The 19,569-nt window shown below is 41.0% G+C and overlaps 1 protein-coding gene across 27 annotated transcripts in view; it reads right to left on the reverse strand.

Moving 5' to 3' along the window:
* Nucleotides 1–19,569, reverse strand: part of TNRC6B (trinucleotide repeat containing adaptor 6B) — a 145,089-nt gene that overhangs the window by 83,656 nt on the left and 41,864 nt on the right. For 2 of the 27 annotated variants that reach the window (XM_083835318.1, XM_083835317.1), the window contains exon 1: nucleotides 3,984–5,239. The exons of 24 other annotated variants lie outside the window; for them this stretch is intronic. In XM_083835318.1, the coding sequence (XP_083691444.1) occupies nucleotides 3,984–3,988 (5 nt within the window). In that variant the 5' untranslated portion in view covers nucleotides 3,989–5,239. Of the gene's footprint in view, nucleotides 1–3,983; nucleotides 5,241–19,569 lie in introns of those variants that run through there. One more of the 27 variants, XM_083835315.1, reaches the window with a different exon arrangement.

The raw sequence follows: 19,569 nt of genomic DNA on the forward strand, positions 1-19,569 counted from the left end.
GGCACCACCACCGAAACAAAATGGAAATACTTTCGGTATATATTATTTTTCATCTCCACTGTATTTCCACGTTTGCCCTTGATGTTGAAATGGCCAAAAAGCATTCTCTTGACACCTAACTTTGGATAGTTTGTTTGAAACAGATTTGAAATATGACACACGTAGTCATACCAGAAAAATTCCAGTGTTACATTAGCAACTAAATATGCTCTTTCTTGAAATAAATACTGAACTTGCCTTGCTTTGAGAACCAATAAATCTTCGTATTCACCTAAACTGAAGTTTACATCTGTTTATCAAGTTAATTCTGCTGCAATAATTATAGCCAAATGTTTAAAGTTTAGACATTTAAGATCTAACCAGCTTCCAGCAACATTCTTCTAGGTGGAAAGACATCTCACGTTTGCCCTGCTGTTACACACCACCCTTCACAAGACTTTCAGGAAGGTTACACCGGAACAGGCTTCCCAGGGAAGTGGTCATGGTACCGGGCCTGCTGGAGTTCAAGAAGCATTTGGATGGTGCTCTCAGACCTGTGTGGACCCAAGAGTCGGACTCAATGATCCTTGTGCGTCCCTCCTAACTCAGGATATTCTCTGATTCTGTGGTTACAGAAGCAGAACTCGGACACTCACACCTGATCCGCCACCAGAAAACTCCAAAGCACAGCTTTTTAGAGGCAAATGTCCTACGTGTCTGATTTTCCTGCTTCAAAGTTTGAGCTGTTCAAATAGGAAAACAGCAAACTGAGCCAGCTCTTCAGAAGGAGGCAGGTTTCTTCTCTATTAATTAAAGCAAAAAGCAAGAACAAAACACCCCTCAAACTCTACAAAACTACTGCCAGCTGAAACAAAGACAATACCAAGTCAACACCTTTCATCAGCACGGAAAGGAAAGTAGTTCCATGATGACCAGAATTCAAGAGGCCTGCGTCAAGGTACAAGCCACGACACTTTTTTTTGCAGGGGAACTGGAAAAGGTACTGATAAAAATTCTCTTCTGACAATATGCTAACTCATACAGTGGATTTTCCTAAGTTTCTACATTTGGATGCTTTTTTTTCTCTACTAAGTCATTTAGTAATAAGTAAGAGACAAAAGTCTCCAAGGTTAAGTTTAGCTGAAACCAGCCAACACAGAGGGTATGATCTTATGAAGTTTCTTTTTTTTCCCCCTCCATCCCCCCAGGAGATAAAAAGGCTAAAAAACCTGCTGAAAGCCAAGCATACCAATTTTTCAGACACTTGTTTTCCCTTCCCTCCAGGCTCCTGTATACTGAAGCTCAATGGTAATAAGGCTTTTCTTGTCAATTATTTCTCAAGACTCTCAGATGTAGTGCACAAAACTCCAGGGGCTCTGCTGACTACAGACTTCACTGTAGCTTTCAACCTACTACAATAGTTTGCCTCGGTAAAGGACTTTCTGATTCCTGTAGATACCAATAACAATCGTCATAGAAACGCAAACAGGAAAAAAAAACATGCTTCTAAAGCCACATTATCGCTGTAAACTGAATGAAGAAAAAAGGCTCCTTCCCTCCCCATCACTGCCGTAAGATTCAGATTCAGATGTAGGAATTGCAACTCTTGAGTCAGGTCCTTCAGAATGGACCTAAATCACTTTTTGTTCCCTTTGTACTGCAGGAACGTACCAAATGCGAACAGTATACAGAATTACCTAGATCTGGTCTTTTAAAATCCTACCATTTTACAGGCTGCAGTCTTCAACACACCCTGTGCTAAAATTTGATAGGTCAAAGATATTTATATGAGGGATAATTTGAATTGTTCCTTCCTATTCAGGATGTACTGTCTCAGGAAGCCACTCAAAAGGACTAAGACTACATACTGGAATCACTTCTACTACTTTCAGTGATTTCTGTGTGCGTGTGTGGTGTGTTTTTTTAAAGCATCCATGGCAACTTCTAGTTATGAACAGTTGGAACAGTTGCAGGTACTATAAAATATAACTTGAATATTATCAAAGTAGAATATGGGATATTAGTGTTTACGGGATTTGACTGCATGTCAAACAGTAATGTCAGACAGTAATGAACGAAGGCAAAAAAATACACAGGAAGGGCGACTACTTTTCCAAAGCGTAGAGTCCGAGAAGGCCAAGTCCTACCGTACTGCCAACCCAGAACCAAACTCACATTCTCATTGCTTCCTCAGTTCAACCATCCTAGGCTGTAACTAGCATCACATGAACTACATAACTGGTGTTTTGGTCAAGCAATTACCAAATCTAAGAACCCTACTACTTACAAAGCTGTATTTGAAAACTGAACTAATTAAGTTTGCCGATCAACAGGTATATTCAACGTATTCTGTCTACGTTAGAACCTCTGTTAAGCTCGAAAAGGCTTTGAATAACAAAAGGAGATTCAGTCATCGGGCTCAGGCTGCATCAGGTCAAAGATAACATTTTTATAATATCCTCCCACGCAGATACATGCTAATAGAGCAAGAGGGTGGATTCCATAGAGTTCGTTAATCCTAAGAAGGAACAGAGCGTGTTATTTTATACATGAACTGGGTAATCCATTACACCTGAACTGTAAGACGAAAATTTGAGTGGAGTTCTTTTTAATTGGCTTTCTCTAACTTAGAAGAAAAGCTACCTTTAATTTCCAAGAGAAACTTGATATACTGCAGAATTACTTCAAATACCTGCTAGCCAAGAAAACGAAACTGTGATATACGCTATGGGACTACAAGGACTGCTAGATGTACCTTCAGCACATCCGTCTCCTCCATTTGTATTCAACTGTATGGATGCGAAGCCACAAAGAAATATAAAATATGACCCTGTCTCGTAAATTTCTGAAGTTGATCTGCTAACCATAACCACGGCACACGTACACGGCAATCTGAAAGTAGATTCGTATGACGATTTTCACAATTATTTGCTGCTTCGACATCCAGAGAGAGAAAAACAGCAGAGCAGAGACCTACCAAGAAGAGATGAAGAATACCGTAGAGCACCGCCGAGAAATTGTTTCATTGAACCCCACAGAAGGAGCATTACATCACACTCCTACAATGCAGGGGGAGGGGCCTGCGCGCAGCAAGCTTCGCCTATTTCCCTTTAATTTTCTGCCTGGTTCTGGAGGGAGATGCAAAAATAACTCGGGGTTAAATCGCTACTAACAGAGTCGGGTGGGGGAAAAAAAATGCGAGAAAACACCCATTTGCACCTCCATTTGCCGCCGGCGAGAGGAATGCTTGTTTTTGTAAGGGAGCCCGAGCCCGCAAGCCCCCGGCAGGCTGCGTGCCTCCTTCCCTACCTGCCGCACGTTGCCGAGCCCCGGGGGGGGGCTCCGGGCACCGCAGGACCCCCGGGGCCAGCACCGACCGGATCCGGCCAGGCCGGGGCGGGTGAGAAGGGGCAGCCCCACGGCTCCGTGGAGCCCGGCCGGTGACATTTTGCACCACCGGCCGCCTTATTTGACGTGGGGTTTTTGTTTGGTTGCTTTTGTGTCCCGTCCTTACCACCCCCCCCCCCCACCCCCCCGGAAGGATGGCCTGCTGAGAACACTTCCCCATCTGTCCCCCGCCGGAGCCGGCAGCTGAAAGAATGCAAACCCGGTGCTCCCTATGCAAATTTTTGCAGCAGATTTAAGAGCTTCGGGTGGTGTGGGGAAGAAATCGGTCTTCACGGAGGCTCCATTTAAATAAAACGAGATTTTCTGTACGATCTTGTACTTGGCCGGCTTAGAAAAAGGCGAAAGATCGGCTGCAATTTGCCTAAATGCTTTAAATTACGAGTCTCTTTAAAATCCAGGCTTCCACGGAGACGTCTTGCTAAAAAGCCCTAAAAACCCCCTCCAAGTGCTCTACACGTAGAAGCAGGCGAGGCATTTGCGCTAGGAAAAGAGACCTCTGCAGAAGCCCGGCGGAGAAGGCTCGGCTCGGGCTGCCCAAACCCTCCGACTGGGTAAAAACAAGCAGAACGCCACCACAAGAGGACCGCGCCACTAACCTCATAAAGTGCAGCAGTGCTTAAATCCAGCGAGTTGAGGCATACGAGGTGGAAGTGGAAACGGAAAGAAATCCGGGGCTGAATTTCGCGTCTGAGTTGTTTTGTTTTGTTTTGTTTTGTCGTGCGTGGTGCGTGTGTTTTATTCCCCCCCCCCGACTTGCAGCGCTCAGAAAGCAGCAGCGGCTGTGTCGGCCATTTTGGCGTGAGCTCCCTCCCTCCCTCGCTCTCCCTCTCGCTCTCTCTAAAGGAAGCGGCGCTTGGTGACCTTCACATAGGGGCCCGGTCACGTGGCGCCGGCCGCCTGTCAATCACGCCCGCCGGGCCCGCCCCCCGCCTTAAAGGGCCAGCGGGGCGCCGAGGAGAGCGGCTCGGCTGCTCCGCCCTCTGCGTGACGAGGTTGGGCGCTACAACGCGGCGAGCAGCTCTACTTCTCCCCGAAGCCAGCTAACACCCCGGCAGCCAGTTGCGCTAATTCATCACGAACGTATGGGACGGCATAGGGACACCCCAGGCGCTCCCGCAACGCACCTGGGACGCGGGTCCCTTACCTCAGGAGGAAGGTGTGTTTGAACAACGCCTCCAGTCCTCGCCCGGTCCCCACTGAGCCTGCCCAGGCCACCTGCACGCGCCGACCTGAGGCGTCGAGTCCCGGGCTGCGACTGAACCAGCAGGTAGGCGCTCGCGAGCTGCTTCCCGCAACTTCGTGGACTCGTTAAAATTGGAAGAGACCTCCAAGGTCATCTGGCCCGACCATCCCCCTGCCACCAACGTCACCCACCAAACCATGTCCCCAAGCACCACGCCCAACCTCTCCTTGAACACCCCCAGGGACAGTGACTCCACCACCTCCCTGGGCAACCCGTCCCAGTGCCTGACTGCTCCTTCTGAGCAGAAATGTCTCCTCATTTCCAACCTGCACCTCCCCTGGCGTTCCCTCTAGTCCTATCACTAGTTATCTGTGAGAAGAGGCTGACCTCCAGCTCCCCACGCCTCCAGCTTCCACAGGTAAACTCTCCAACAGCTGAAACAAAGAACCTCTGTGCATTGCAAACATACGATGTGTGCAGACATTGCTGTCTCCGCACATTCAAGGTCACGTAGGCAGAGCAGCAGGTCTGGCCCTGCTGTGGGAGACCTGCTCCAGTTGGTACCGACCTGGTACCACACGCGTGAATCAACACGGTGCGACGAAAACATGCCCAGAGACACCTGACACCTTGGTATCGGACCCTCAACATACAGAATCTTTAATTCTGTGAAGTTAGAAAGCCGTCCCCCCCCCCCATCCCCTAAAACAAAACAACAACAACATTAGCAATGAAAAAAGACAGCATATATCACAACTAACTTGAAAGAGTCTAAAGGGGGAACGCTACATAGAGAAGAATTTTGGGGAAAGCTGCACTTCTTATGAATTCGACTAAAAATCATTAGTACGTATTATCATACTACAAAAGTCACTGGTTAAACATGTTTCAAAAACCATCAGGGGCCTATAAAAGGCTAATATGGCTCAGTTTTTGACATGTTTTGCACCAGCTGCCTTCATGGCAAGGTGCAGAAACTCTAGATCAGGGATTCCCCCAACAAGAGCAGTTCTTCAACAGGACTACAGCCTGTGCCGTAACCTCCCTGTGTCTATTTATTCTTTGCTGTGCCTAAAACAGAGCAGAGAATCAGGCTGCTGGACGTTAACAGTCTGCAGAGCTTTGTGGCAGAGCTAATCCAAACACTGCAATTTAAGAAGTGTGGTGAAATCTCATTTGCAGCAAGACCTGAAGAGAATAACATAATTGCTCTAAGTATCTAAAGATAAAACCCAAACCAACTACATCAAATGTTGCAGCTGCATGTCCTATGCGTGTGTTCACACCGAGTATGAGAGAGCATGCACTAAAGCTACAGATAATTTTACTCCCCTCCTCAAAGCCAAATTGTTTTACTCAGACTTATAAATCCTCTTAACTTCAGTAGGGCTTGCCAGCTCTCCATTCTGAAGTCCTGGAAGCTTTCAATTCAAGGAGTTGACAATACTGTTAAGTCTTTAAACAACAAGCACTCAACTGAGTTGCTGTGTATCAAGTGTAAATCACTGCTGCAAAATTTCATCTTGCCCTTGTTCAACAAGCAAAACTTTTAAAAGCACAATGCGTTTTGGGGGGCCAAGCAAATAACCAACAAACAAAATAGAGAGTACGGGCAATTCTTAAATAACTGCAGCACCAATAAAACATCTTGACTAATTAACCATTCTGTTACAAATGTTTGTCTGTGGGCCTATGTTTTACCTTGATTAGCTTGTCTTCCAGAAAGAATTGTGGATTCCACTGATGAGGTGAAAATTACCCACATGTTGTCTCCAAAAAGTATTTGGAAGCAACTTCAGGATTGTTATTTTAGTATTAAAAATTCAACCAAGCCAACAACTGAAACATACTTCACCGTATATCTGTTCCTGTTGGCATATTGGTTAAGTCTTGACTACCCATGGCACAGAAAAATATCTTTGTGGTTTTTTTTTTAATGCAGCATTTCTCCAACCAAAATTCTGGAAGGAGAAGCAGCAGCATGGCGGTTCAGAAAACTGAGTAGAGCATAAAAATACAGAGCATATACAAAACCCGCACATCCCTTTTCAGAGGGCAATTGCCCTTGAAAACCTAACCATTAAGCTTTCTGATGCTAACAGCTCTGTTAATAGCTAGTGTTAATTGGTTATATCCTTGTTATGTACTACTAACTCATCTGATTATAGACACTTCATTTCTAAGCACCTTCCATCTGAGGATCATAAAGCACCTTAAAAACTAACGATGCTTCAGAGTGCTCCTAAGAGGACAGCATCCAGCCTGAGCAGACATGCACATGCACACTGAACGCTTACAGTTATGGACTCTGTGTCCTCATCTCAACTTAGGCAGGAGGGAAGGGATTTTTTCTAATTCACATTGAGGTGCATTTTGGTTCTAGTTAGAGACGATCCTTTTTGATGGCCTTTTGATACAGAACTAATAAATTCGGCTTCAACTGTATGTATACAGGGATGCTGCAGTGTCCAGTAGATGAATGATGACATCATATACGCCTTCTAGCTGTCACGTCAAAAAGGAGATCTGCTCCATCCCATCTGCAGATCTTTACTCAATTTTAAAAGATTCAGGTTCATTCAGTCCTTATGCAAAACTCCCTGTCTGCAGGGCTGGCATTTTGTTTTGGTTCCAAAGTCCTATGGGTTGATGCCATCTTACTTATTTTGAAGGCTGAGCCCGTAGCATCCTATGGCCCTCCACTTACTGGGCCTTCTACAATGCCCGTATTACCTGTGGCAACAAATTTAACACTTACTTTTTCCCTTAGTACATTCTTCATAGCTGATGCTATGGAAGTGAAAAAGTCAACTTGGCTCCGCCGGACATAATTCCTCCGCAGAAACCTCAAATATTAACAAGTTTCTCATAGTACGAATGCCTTCTCACCAACTGTCATTTTTTTTTGCTGGTGAAAAATTTGCTTCCTAGAGTATCAGAGGCAAAAAGACAAATCCTGAAGTGAACTGAAGCCTACATGTCCTCTATCCCACTGCAGTTAGATCTCCTCTGTCCCGTCAGTTAGATTCCCCCAGACCGACCCCAGAAGGCTGGTGGTGTAATGGAGTCAGGATGATTGGAGGCCGATTCCTCCCCAGCTCCCCAACCGGTCACCAGTGGACCAAATGACCTGGATTACCATCCTAGCGAGCACAAACTCCAGCTAGTTTACCACATCACGTTAACAGGGTTTGTCCTTCCTGAGATGAAGTTAAAAACATAAATCTTAGCGTGGGGACATGCATGCATATAGTTGCACGATGTCTAATAATAAACAACAAGCAGAGAAACACTTAAATTATGGAACAGAATTATGAGTCTTAACTATTCCTTGTGTGCTCTAAAAATTATTGATTTCAAGAGAACAATTAAAAACGTTAGGTTAAAATCTGGGTTTCAAAGCATCTTGCTTCCTCGACTTGGTAGATGCCTGTGTCAAGTTCCTAGTTGCTCAGGTCTAGATAAGGGACAGTTAATAAAACGTTTAAGTTGTTTTCTTCAAACAGAGATGCTGAATGCCTACCACTTCTGAAAAGTGAAGGCGATAGCTAAATCTGGCTGTATCAACTATCAACTTTTTTTTCTTTTTGAAGTCTTCAAAGCAACTGCACATTAAGCCATTGTTCAAGAGAGATAGCCTCCCCTCTGTAGGAGTTCAGACTTTGAAGTGTCAGAGCATTCTTCAAGGACAAAATTCTCATTCCTAAGGAAAACTATATTATCTCCCCTTCCCCCCCTTTAGTGAGCAGCGAGACATCTGATGCTGCAGAACTGTGAAAAGAGAGTTAGCAGGATTATTTTTTTTTAAACTATAGTAGCCAAAGTATAATGTAAATTCTTTCTACAGAGAAAAACACCATGACGAAAAGCGACTGACACAGGAAAAGTTTGCACAATTTCTGAAAAGGTTACAACCGCTTTTGCAAAGGCACTTATCAACACATTTTAGGAACGGAGTATATATACACCATTAGTATTCAGAGTTTATGTTGTGACAGTGGTCTGGAGACTCAGTAAAACTCAGTTCTCATATCTTGCCAGGGACAAAAAAGAGTGTGAGATCTGAATAGTTCATAGCACATTAAGTTTAAGAACTATTTATGCGTTCAAGGCCAAGACAAAGTTTTGAATCTATACATTAATGAAGCGTTCACAGAAAGATAACTCGGAAGGAAAACTTCATTCACAGAACTTAGTGAACACCCACTTTTCCACCTAATTTTTTCCTCAATCTGCCACAATACTTTCCCTAGCTGTGTGGCCTATAAATAATCCATCACTATGCCTCCACTTCTTCAATCTCCTCAAATGCCCTTTCCGAAGTGGAGAAAGATAAATCCTTCTATCTTCCTTGTAACAAAGTTGTTCCACGAACAATGGAACTAAAAGCTCATTTCCTATGCATCTCTGTCACACACCACCGAATCTCTACTCTGTCCCGCTAATCCCAGCATCCTGCACAGCCAGCTCTCCTTTGATGCCAAGGCCCTGCCAGTACACAAGTCCTGCGCAGATCTCTTCCTATAATTGTTTTGCACCCTCCCAGCCTGGGCAGAAGATAGCATATGCTGCAGCTAATCCCAAAGCACATATGATGATTAGCTATCCACTGTCGTAAACAGAAAAGATTTTGTTTTGTCCTGAAGCCCTTCTTTTAGTGGAAAATTAATTTTGCTCTCTCTTCCAGGCAGCCTGATGTTTAACATACTGGCAACCGTAAGTAGCATGTCATTTCCTACTCTAATGCTTCACTTGAACAAAAGTTTCTTCAAAAAGTTTCTGTGTAAAAACTGGACAAGACACTGAAAACTTACTGGGAAAGATATACACAGAAAGCAATCGTATGAGACTTAACTGCAGGAAACAAAACAATCGGCCTTCCAAAACCTTCTCCCGTTCAGTCAAGTCTCCTTCTAAACGCTGAATGAGTTTTTTAAAAATTGCAGAAATCATTTATACATATATCCCTGCAAATTATGAGAGTAGTCCGTACTAAAACAATATGCAAGAGAACTTCTGCAGAATAGTATTCTTACAGTATATCACTTTATTAACCTGCTCCTGTATTACCATTTCAGAAGCTTCTCACTTTCGGAGACTTTATAATCCTTTTCTGACGGGTTTCCACCTTTGGCTTCTAAAATCCTACAAACTGTAGGAAGATACCCATGAAATATGAAGAGTTTATCAGTTTTATCCAATCCTATCTATAACAGTGAAAAGACAGTACTTTTTTTTTTCCCAGTATTAACACATGTGCAGGGAAATAGTAAATTACTCCACCGGTACGTACAGCAAGCTGTTGCTTTCTAATGGTTGTTTACGACATGCGAATTACCATGCCAGTTAGAGGACTGATTCAACTGACCTTCCATCAACAATAGCTGTTCCACTGCATTTCCGAAGGGGTAATAACCTCATTGGTTAAATCCTTCCCTCCTCACTGTTTAAGGCTAGAAGCTTTAAACAAATTTAAACAACTACCATCAAGCATTAAGACTGGAATATTTAAGGAAAAAACCCTTATCTTTCGTGTCTATAAACCCTACCGCAACAGGACCCCCTTCCTTGTACGGAACCTTCAGACCCGCCTCTACTGAAATTCAATATATCCTATTCACTATGGTTTAGTCTTTCCATGTAAAGCAGATTTCTCACAAATATTTATGTGAAGTCTCATGAAAGAGAAGCAAGATAGTCTGAAAGTGGTGGTCTTATTCAACCCTCCCACCCCCCGTTTTCTTTTCCTCTGCACCTAAAAGGAAACTATTCTGCACTTAGCTTTTTGTGTATAACTATTATTTATCTATGGTGACATGGACCAGTACCTCTCTGCAAATTGTTCTAACTTGTCTTTAATTTTAGTGTGGGGAGTTCAGTCACTGGCCCGGAAACCTCTGAGCAAAGGAATTTCTGGCATCTTGGTTGGAGCTGGCACCAACCCACTTGCTTTTGTTCTCATTAAAGGAACCATAATACGGTATGTTAAAGAAAATAAAAAGAATAATAAAGTGGGCTGAACATCTTCCCTAAATAATTTGCCTTCATGTACAGCCCTTGAGTTTGAAATGTCAAAAAAGGAACAGCTAACTATCCATGCAGAAAATTCTAAAAGCTGTACTGCTGTCAAATGCTCAGATGCATGCATTAACCTAACTCAAACCAGTATGATCCCCAAATATGACTAAGTTGATGAAGTGCAAAGAGTTCAGCAGATCTATCAAGGCAGAAGTAAAAGAAATTATACCAGCTTTCCTGATCACAGCATGCCAGGGGATGCAGTTTAGGAGCCCCAAAATATCTCCGTAAACAAGTTTTTAATTCATACCATGCTGACCACAGAGAGCAGTATTTTAAGTCATACAATGCATGCCCTATCTTCTACATGGAGAAATAAAGAACCCCGTATTTTACAATAATGGATAGTCACTTCCTGACGGGTCTGGATGAGATCAACAACTTGCAACCACATTCTAGGACTTTAAGATCATTTATGTTTTTTGTCCTTTAACTTCTGTCATCTGGAAGCCATAGCAGATACTCACCAAGATTTCTATTTTCTGGACACAGGAAACAACAAGAGAGCACAAACCCTAATGTAACATAGAGCCATTAGTCTTTTTCCCCTTGCCCTCTCCATCTGCTTGAAATGAATATTCAACTTTTCATCTGGGTGTCCACGGAAAGAATACAGAAGACTTGATGAATGTATTTATTCTTTGGAGAGAATTTAAAATTAAAAAATTAAGTTTGGGGACTGCAATTCATACACATTTATCATGCCACTGGCTTCCTCTAACAATCCAGAAAGAGAATCCTCAGCAAAACCATGTGGCGCCAACTTGGTGTAGATACCACAGAATTTTTTCTAAACTATACTTTTACATTAGTAATATAGAGGAAACACTAATTTAGACAAGGCTCAGAATTATCCTTGTCACTTAAAGAAATTTTCCTTGCTGTTCTTTAAATCTGTTGCTATTACCTGTGTAGCAAACACTTGCAGCAGGGCATACTACATTTTAAAGAACAAGTACAAAGTTATTCCAATTTCTATTTTGATTAAAAACATGCTTCCCACTGAGAAAAAAACTTCAAATTTCTTTTCAAAACCAAGACAATTTGCAGTAAGCTTCATCATTAATAAATTCAATCACATGAGGTTATATTCAAGTTTTACATCTTTACTGTTGATTAAGAAGTCAATCCAAGCAACTTGAGTGATCACCAACTTTTTAGCTAATACTAGTTCTTGTTTACATACTAAGACACTTTTTCCTCAGCAGTAAATACCTCTACAAGCAGAAAGACTTTTGCCTCTTTAGTTTGTGTATCAGTTCAATGACAAGCCTATTGAAAAATCAATGTATCAACAGGTAACTGAAAAGTAGAATTCCTCGTTTTTCCTCCTTCCATTTTACAAACATAAATTGGAGGACAACATTTTCTCATTCAGAAAGCGTTTCAAAAAAAAGATATACTAACCAGAAATACATTTGATTTATCGATGGAAAATACTAGTTTTGTTTAAGTAACTTCTAAATACTTGCTTTGAAGAGGAAATCCCTTGAAGACATGCACTTATAGGAAAGCACTGAAAGTTTTATTCTTATCAAAATGTACAAAGTTATACTAAGAGGAGCAAAGGTGGGGAGAAGAAGGAAGAAATCAAATTGTCCTCAAGGAAATAGCAGTACAAAGGCAAAAAGGTAGAACAGTTTCTTTAAACTGTATTTCCTGCCAATCTCAGGAACTAACTTTGTAGTATGTGTTCTTCCACATCAAGGTGGGAGACAAATCACAAATGGAACATTTAAGGAGAACTGTGGACTTATGGCATTCTATATAACATTTAATGTATATATTTAATACAGACATCATACCTTTTAAGTTTGTACATCACAAGTATGTGCTTGAGAAGGGCAGCATAGAAACAAACAGATCTAAATAGGCTTGTTTATATTTGTATTGTTTGTCTATGTTTTATCTAAATTTCTAAACATAAGAACATTAACAGATCAACTTGTAAGCAACTCATCTCTCCTATGTAAGAAGCCACCCATCAGTTTCTATCTAAGTAGCAAAGGAAAGCTGAAAAGAGAGCAATTTCCAGCCATCCATATAAATGATACACCAGAAGGCAGTTACCTCAGGCAGCTTCTGAGGAAGTATCAGCCTAGGAAAGGGGTGGTAGGGAACATCCACTAGTCAACCAAACCAAAAAAGACTTCTTAGACAATTAACCTGATCTTAATAGTGTCTGTAGCTAGTTTACTTCCTGAAAAGGGACTGGAGAGCCTGGGGTGGAGTTTGTGTCTCAAATAAAGAGGCTCTGGGATTTTAGGAACTTGGTCAGTATACAATTACACTCTGCTTCAAAGTACAGTAAACTGTACAGTAAGTTTTTGTTAGCAATTAGAATTACTACTAAATTATTAATTAAACTGGGAATATGTGACACTATCTACTCTGGATATTTTGCAATACCATATTTATAAATATCAGCAAACTGGAACTCAAAATACACTTTTTTTTTGTTTGGGAAGACAATAAATATGAAGTCTCTTGATCAGATCAGACTGCAGAGTTCAGAAGCAGGTTTTGTGAACTTCCTACGCAGGACAAATACAGATCTTGGAAAAAACAACAAACTAGCCTGGTCTTACCAGAAGACATCTGGAAGAAAACACTGTAAAATCCCAGGGAAAAGGAGTGTCATGCTATTCAAATGTAGAATGCATACTGTCCACAAATCTTTTCTTCTCTCAATATTCAGCAGTGTGTAGGTTAAACACATGTGGATAGTAAGTGGGAACTTTACCTCCAGAGTGCTGTTTGATGTGCGATCTTATATGTTGTTTTCTTTTTCCTCAAGTCATCTAGCTTCTGCTTTTCCACATATTAAGAAGATACTTGCTAAATGACAGCATACTAATGGCGTAGGTTAGCTGAGGTACATGAAAAGCCAGTGTTTGTTCATGACAAAGTAAGACACAATGCTGTATGCTTTGCTGCCTCTTAGTACAAGGTTTGAAAGAAAAATGAGTGAGTAGGTGAATCTGGGTAACTTAAAAAAAAACGAAATTACAATTGAAAACATTTTCCAGCATTTTCAAGACTAGCTTGCAGAAGTGAATGTCTGATTTTTAATGATTTTTGCATAGAATACTCAGACTAGAGTTTTCCTGTGAATACCTTTAAGCACAAGAAAAGTTAAAAAAAAAAATTAAGTATAGCACTAACTGATAAAACATGGAAGTGAATTGATGGAACCCTTAGCATTTAAAGTGCTGAAGTCTTAAGTGTACTCTGCATATTTTTGTAGTTATTTTGGTCTGAAGTACTGTATTTTAAGAAGTGCAAGCCAGCTTTTTCAACATTATTGACTTACTGGTCTTCTGGCTAAAACACAGCTGCTCTCCAGCTAGAGTTCACTGCTGCCTCATCCATTACTACCCACTCAATCGCACAACAAGGGGCAATGGTTTTCTGTGCCTCCCTTACACACACAGGTAGAGTCGCCTTCAAACACGAACTTGTCCCGCCACACCATCGCAGAGTAAGAACACTTGTACAGTATATAGCTAATGAAAGTATTCCTGAATCCTCACCTAGATACTCAAATTTTTACCTCAAGCGCTAGTTTTGTGGTCTCCTGCCCTCCCATATCCTTTCAAATTTCCAAGGATGTAAAAGAAAAAAAAAGTCCAAGTCAAAATTCTCCCACTCGTATGCCAACACCAGAACTAGTTTGAATTATTACCAGAACTGAAGCATGTTCTTATACATTAACAGAACCACAACACCCTGTGACAAAAATGTCTAGTATGGCCACTGCATACATAGTGCATGTCTCAGCGGTGCCTTGTTTGGACGTTGGACAAAGGACTTTGGGGGGTGGGGGTGGATGTGCAGTTTTGTAGAGGATTTATCTAATGTGCTACTTATTCTACGCAGACAGAAAAAATGGCTACAACCTTTAATTTTGAACATAAGCGTTGATGTTTCCAAGGAAGGGCATAATTTACCATGAATTTCAACAGAATTTGAGCTGACATCCAAATTAGGTATCCCAAATTGGGTTGATAATCTGAATTAGGATTTGGAGGTTACTTTGACAATATTAGCATGAATACTTTCAAAATCTTCTGTTTTGGCTGGCACTGTCAGTAAATTAAAAAGGTGTGGAGATACTACAGACAAATCTCAATACCTTTCGTAGTAAGAAGCGTCCTTAAAACAACAAACAAAAACCCTGTTATGCAAGTATTTAGCTACAGTTTACTTTAAATTTGCTAAGAACATGATTTCATGCTACAGAGAGAGATTCTATGGCTATGGACCTTCTTGGAAATTTAACATTTAAGAGACCCTTCACAAGAACACTGCCATACTTTGTAACAACATTGGGCATTCCCAGCAGCCAAAGCTGTTATCTTCAGGATATACCACTGAAGACTTTCTATAGTTTTCAGCATCAGTATAAAAGAGTAATATTAGTTGATTTACGCTACTGTGGCAGCGAGGCACATAATACTGGTAGGTTACTGAAAATGAAGGAAGACAGGCCTATTAACTGGTTCCTTAATTTGACTTACAAAGAAAGGCTGATAGCACTTGCTTTGCTTTGTCTTAAGACAAACTAAGCAAGTGGGCCACGGGGAGATCCTTCTGCTTAGTAAACAAAGATAGAGATTAAGTTTTAGTAAAGACTGAGCCGGACTTTCAGACGTCCATAATGGAAGGATGAAAGGCAACAGACTAATTGCAACAAGAGAAATTCCCACTGAATATTAGGATTATTGAGAGTGACTGAACACTGCAGGAGATTGCCCAGAAATGCTCTAGAATAATCCTGAGCAGCTTGATGTAACTGTGAAGTTAGATCTAACCTTCAAATCCCCCTCTCCTTTAACCATAGGATTGGATGACTTTCAGAAGTCCTTTCCAACCTAAATTACTTTATTAGTCTACAATTCCTCTTTCCAGACTATATGATTTTATGTATAGCCTTCTTTAAATTACAGTGTGATGTAAGTCCAGAAAGACATTGAATATTTCTTCTCAAGTCTTAAAAAAGGATTTAAGAGAGCATGACCAAATTTAAAACAATAATTTTGTGATCTTCACAGCTGCAATCTCTTTTCTGGCATGACTGCAGTTTTGTTGCCTCAGAATCCACATAAACCTGTCAAGCCAGGGAAGAGGCTATCTGATATGGCTAATCAATGATACTTAGTAAATGATGATCTTCTTTTGCTATCTTTCTTGCAGGGTGAATCACTTCCAGATGTACAAATTACTTTGGTAGTTGAAAACACCTCTATAAAACAGCAGGTAGGGAATAGCCAACTGAGGTGCATCAGACAGTGGTAATAGCTTGGCCTACCTTGCAAATAAATGGATGAACTTGGCTCCCTTTTTTGTCTGAATAGCTGCTGCCTCCAGCAGCCCTCTCCCATGCGTCAGTCAAACATTTATTTTTTTTGTTACAAAATGAGTTTGTCGTTTATTACTTCCCTTTCACTAATAGATCCAGGTGTGATCTATTACTTCAAATCTGCAAAGTAACAATTTCTCAAATGCACTGCACGGTCCATGGTGGCCATCATCAGCCTCAGTCCTCTGCACGAGTCCATGCAGAGGTTTCAGAGTAAGGTGCAGCCCTCACTGCTGCACAACCATGCCAGTCATATGACACTGGCACCGCACGTGAACTGCGAATCTTTCACAGGACTTGAGACAAGAATGCCCATTCCATATTTCATTTGTACAAAGGATTTTGAATGGGTAACTTCATAAATAGCTTCAAGTGAAATTACTTATATTTATGTTGTAAACGACCAGTTTGAAGACCTCATGTACCACCTAAAAGAAGAATTCCTCCCCACAAAGCTGACAGATACTAGCAGACAAGAGTTCAGTTGTTATCCACATTTTAACCAAAAAATCTTGAAATGCTACAAGCCTACAATAGGTTTGCTTGAGAGAACCATTCCATACAGCAAGTTTTTGCAATTAAACCACTTTTTAAATACCAGAAGGTACACTTAAAATACCAAGTTTTTACCCAAGTCATACTGAGCTGAAATACTCTTACATTTCAGAAACACAGTGCCAGAAGTTGTCCGTGGGTGCTGGCTCTTTGTAATCCATTATGCAGCTGTACTTTTGCAGATGACATTTCACATGAGACCAAGGCTAGGCAAGAGCTACTACTTCCACTGGAAGTCTCTCAGAATTATTATTTTTTTTTCATTGCACATTCAAACCTTACTTGAGTCCCCTGGAACGCAGTTACATATTAAGAAATTGCTGGGTTTGCCTAAGGTTAACACTTTTTGACTGCTCCAGCACTCTGGTGCAAGTGAGCTCCCTCACAGGTCAGTTGGTGAAACCTTATCTTCCAAATGCCATGGCAGTACAGTTATCCAGATCAAGGTATGTATGAAAGGCAATTAAATTAACAAGGACAACTTTTCAGAAAACCAAATTAGAAGTACTCAAAAAAAAACAAAAAAAAATCTGCATAGCTGCAGAGGGAGTAAACTCTAGGAAGTGCAATGAGCAGCTGGAAAGGGAAGGACACATCTTCTGCATCAAACATCTGATTCTGCATGCAAACTTACTATCTTTTCATTAACAAGCTCTAATTTTAATTCAGATCAAACAGGAAGACAACAGTAAACACACACATACACCAAATCGCAGAAATGTTGAGGATGGAAGGGATCTCTGGAGATCATTAATCCCACCCCCTTGCTCACAGTAGGGTTAACTACAGCAGGTTGCTCAGGGTTGCGTCCAGCTGGGTTTTGAGTATCTTACAGCATGAAGAAGGTACAACCTCTTTGCCCAAACTGTTCCATTGCTTGACCACCCCCAACAGTTTTTTAAAAAAAAGTTTATTATTTTCCCTCTTACGTTTGAGTGGAATTTTCTGTATTTCAGTTTGTGCCGTTGCCCCGCTGACACTGCTGTGAAGAGTTTGGCTCAAGTCTTCCTTCCACCCCTCATCAGGTACCTACACACACGGGTAAGTTTGCCCAGCCCCGACCCTTCTCATCTCTAAATTGAGCACTCCCAGCTCTCTCAAATTCTCCTCATTTGCCAGATGTTCCAGCCAGTCTGTGGCCCTCTTCACTACGCTTGCTCCACAATGCCCAGATAACGCCTAATGGAAGCAATATTACGAAGGGGCAATTTCAGATTTTTGTTTTCCTTTTGAGATCTGTACAAAAAAAGATGTGAAGACAACGCAGCCTTTTTGAAATACATTCAGGTTATAAGTTACTGGTTGTTTTTGTGATTATCATCTGTTTATCCTCAATGCCAGAACAATGTCACTTACAACTTTTAAGCTCTACACGTAAGCAGACAATTTTGTTAGGTAGATGAAAATTTGAGATTGTGCATAGTAAAAGATTCAAGTGACCAACTAAAATTGAAGAGCAATACCCACAACGGAATATTCCTGGCATTACACTACAATTGCACAAAATAATTATCTTAATCTCTTAGTTGCATTACTGAAATTGCACTTTCAGCTTTTTATCAAATTATTATTTGATACACAAACCACAAATTTATTAGCTTTAAAAATAAAATAACTCCTGCCTATTGCTGATCTCATTCTCTTTCCAGTAACCATAGTTTTGGAGAAGAGGGAGATTGTAAGGCACTTGAAAAGCTCTAATTAGAAATCAGGTCAACTGTAAACTAGCTGTAGCTTCCACTTGCACCTAAAATAAGACAGCAAACAAAAGGCCAGGATAAATCCAAGACGACATCCCCCATATATTCACTCTAATAAGGTGTTTCATTATACTACTATAAACCAAAATAAGCAATTCAGAAGAACAGAAATCTAACTCCTATGTTTTATTTTGACTCTGATTTCCTTCTGGAACTTTCTGAAAGTTTCTACTTCAACAAGCTTTGTACCTCTTGATACCACAGTAAGTTGGGCAGTCTGAATAGAAAGAAATAGCAGCAATTACTTTGAGAAGTTTGGCTCACTTCCATGATGGAAAAAATGTGCATGCTCAGCACTAGAACTTCCCTGAGCTCATCTTGGCTACCTCAGAAACATTTTCTCACTGTCGCAGAGGCAGCGAACGTACAGTTGTTAGCTTATCTGAAAGGTAAGGAAGGCCACCACCTCAAGCTGAATCCCAACCTTTCTGCACCAAATATACTGCTGATCGAAGAGACAACAGAATTCCTTTTCATGAAGAGGCATCCAATTAGGCACAGGGGAAAAAAAAAAAAAAAAAAAGATTTGTGCTGTGGATTTCCCAAAGACCACTTTCTTGCTTGCTCCGTAAGGTAGGTCAGGTAAATCATTTAACTGCGATACCATTGTATTACCATTGCATTAGCTCAAGAGAAGAATACAGAAGACAGCCATTGCTGCTACGCACCTTTAGGACAGAGCTCTGCTCTTCTGCTACTGGATTTCAGTCTGAAGTCCTATTAGCAAAAGCTGTTTCCTCCATGCCTTTTACTGATGGAAATGTCTTTTTTTTTTTTTTCCTCTGGTCAAGCTTTTCCCCCTAAAGCACTAAGTACTAGCATCTTAAATTGTTCATCCTTGAAAGACCATTTTGTTTACAATTTCAGTTCCTTTATTAAAACACATTTTAAAGAAGGCTTATATTTCAAAGAGGACTAATCTACCATACGCACACCAAGAAGGTGACCCTGGTTCTATCATATTTCAGATTACTTCACCGAAGAAACGTATAAAAGTTTCACGTACAAATTTTCACTTTAAAAATAAAAAATGGAACTCACTGCCTCAGCGCTAAGCTTCCAGAACGATTATCCCTTTCACAACAAATTCTGATTTATCTTCTGAAATTGCAAAGCGTAATTCTATGCTTTTAAATTTAAGGCAAGTCAACATCCTGATTTATTTCTATTTATTTTTAACAGCCACCATCCACTATTAAATAGGGATATTTAATGAACCAAAAGGGCGAGCACCAAACGAACAA

The sequence above is a fragment of the Anser anser genome, assembly GCF_964211835.1.
Source record: "Anser anser genome assembly, chromosome: 1".
Lineage (NCBI taxonomy): Eukaryota > Metazoa > Chordata > Aves > Anseriformes > Anatidae > Anser > Anser anser.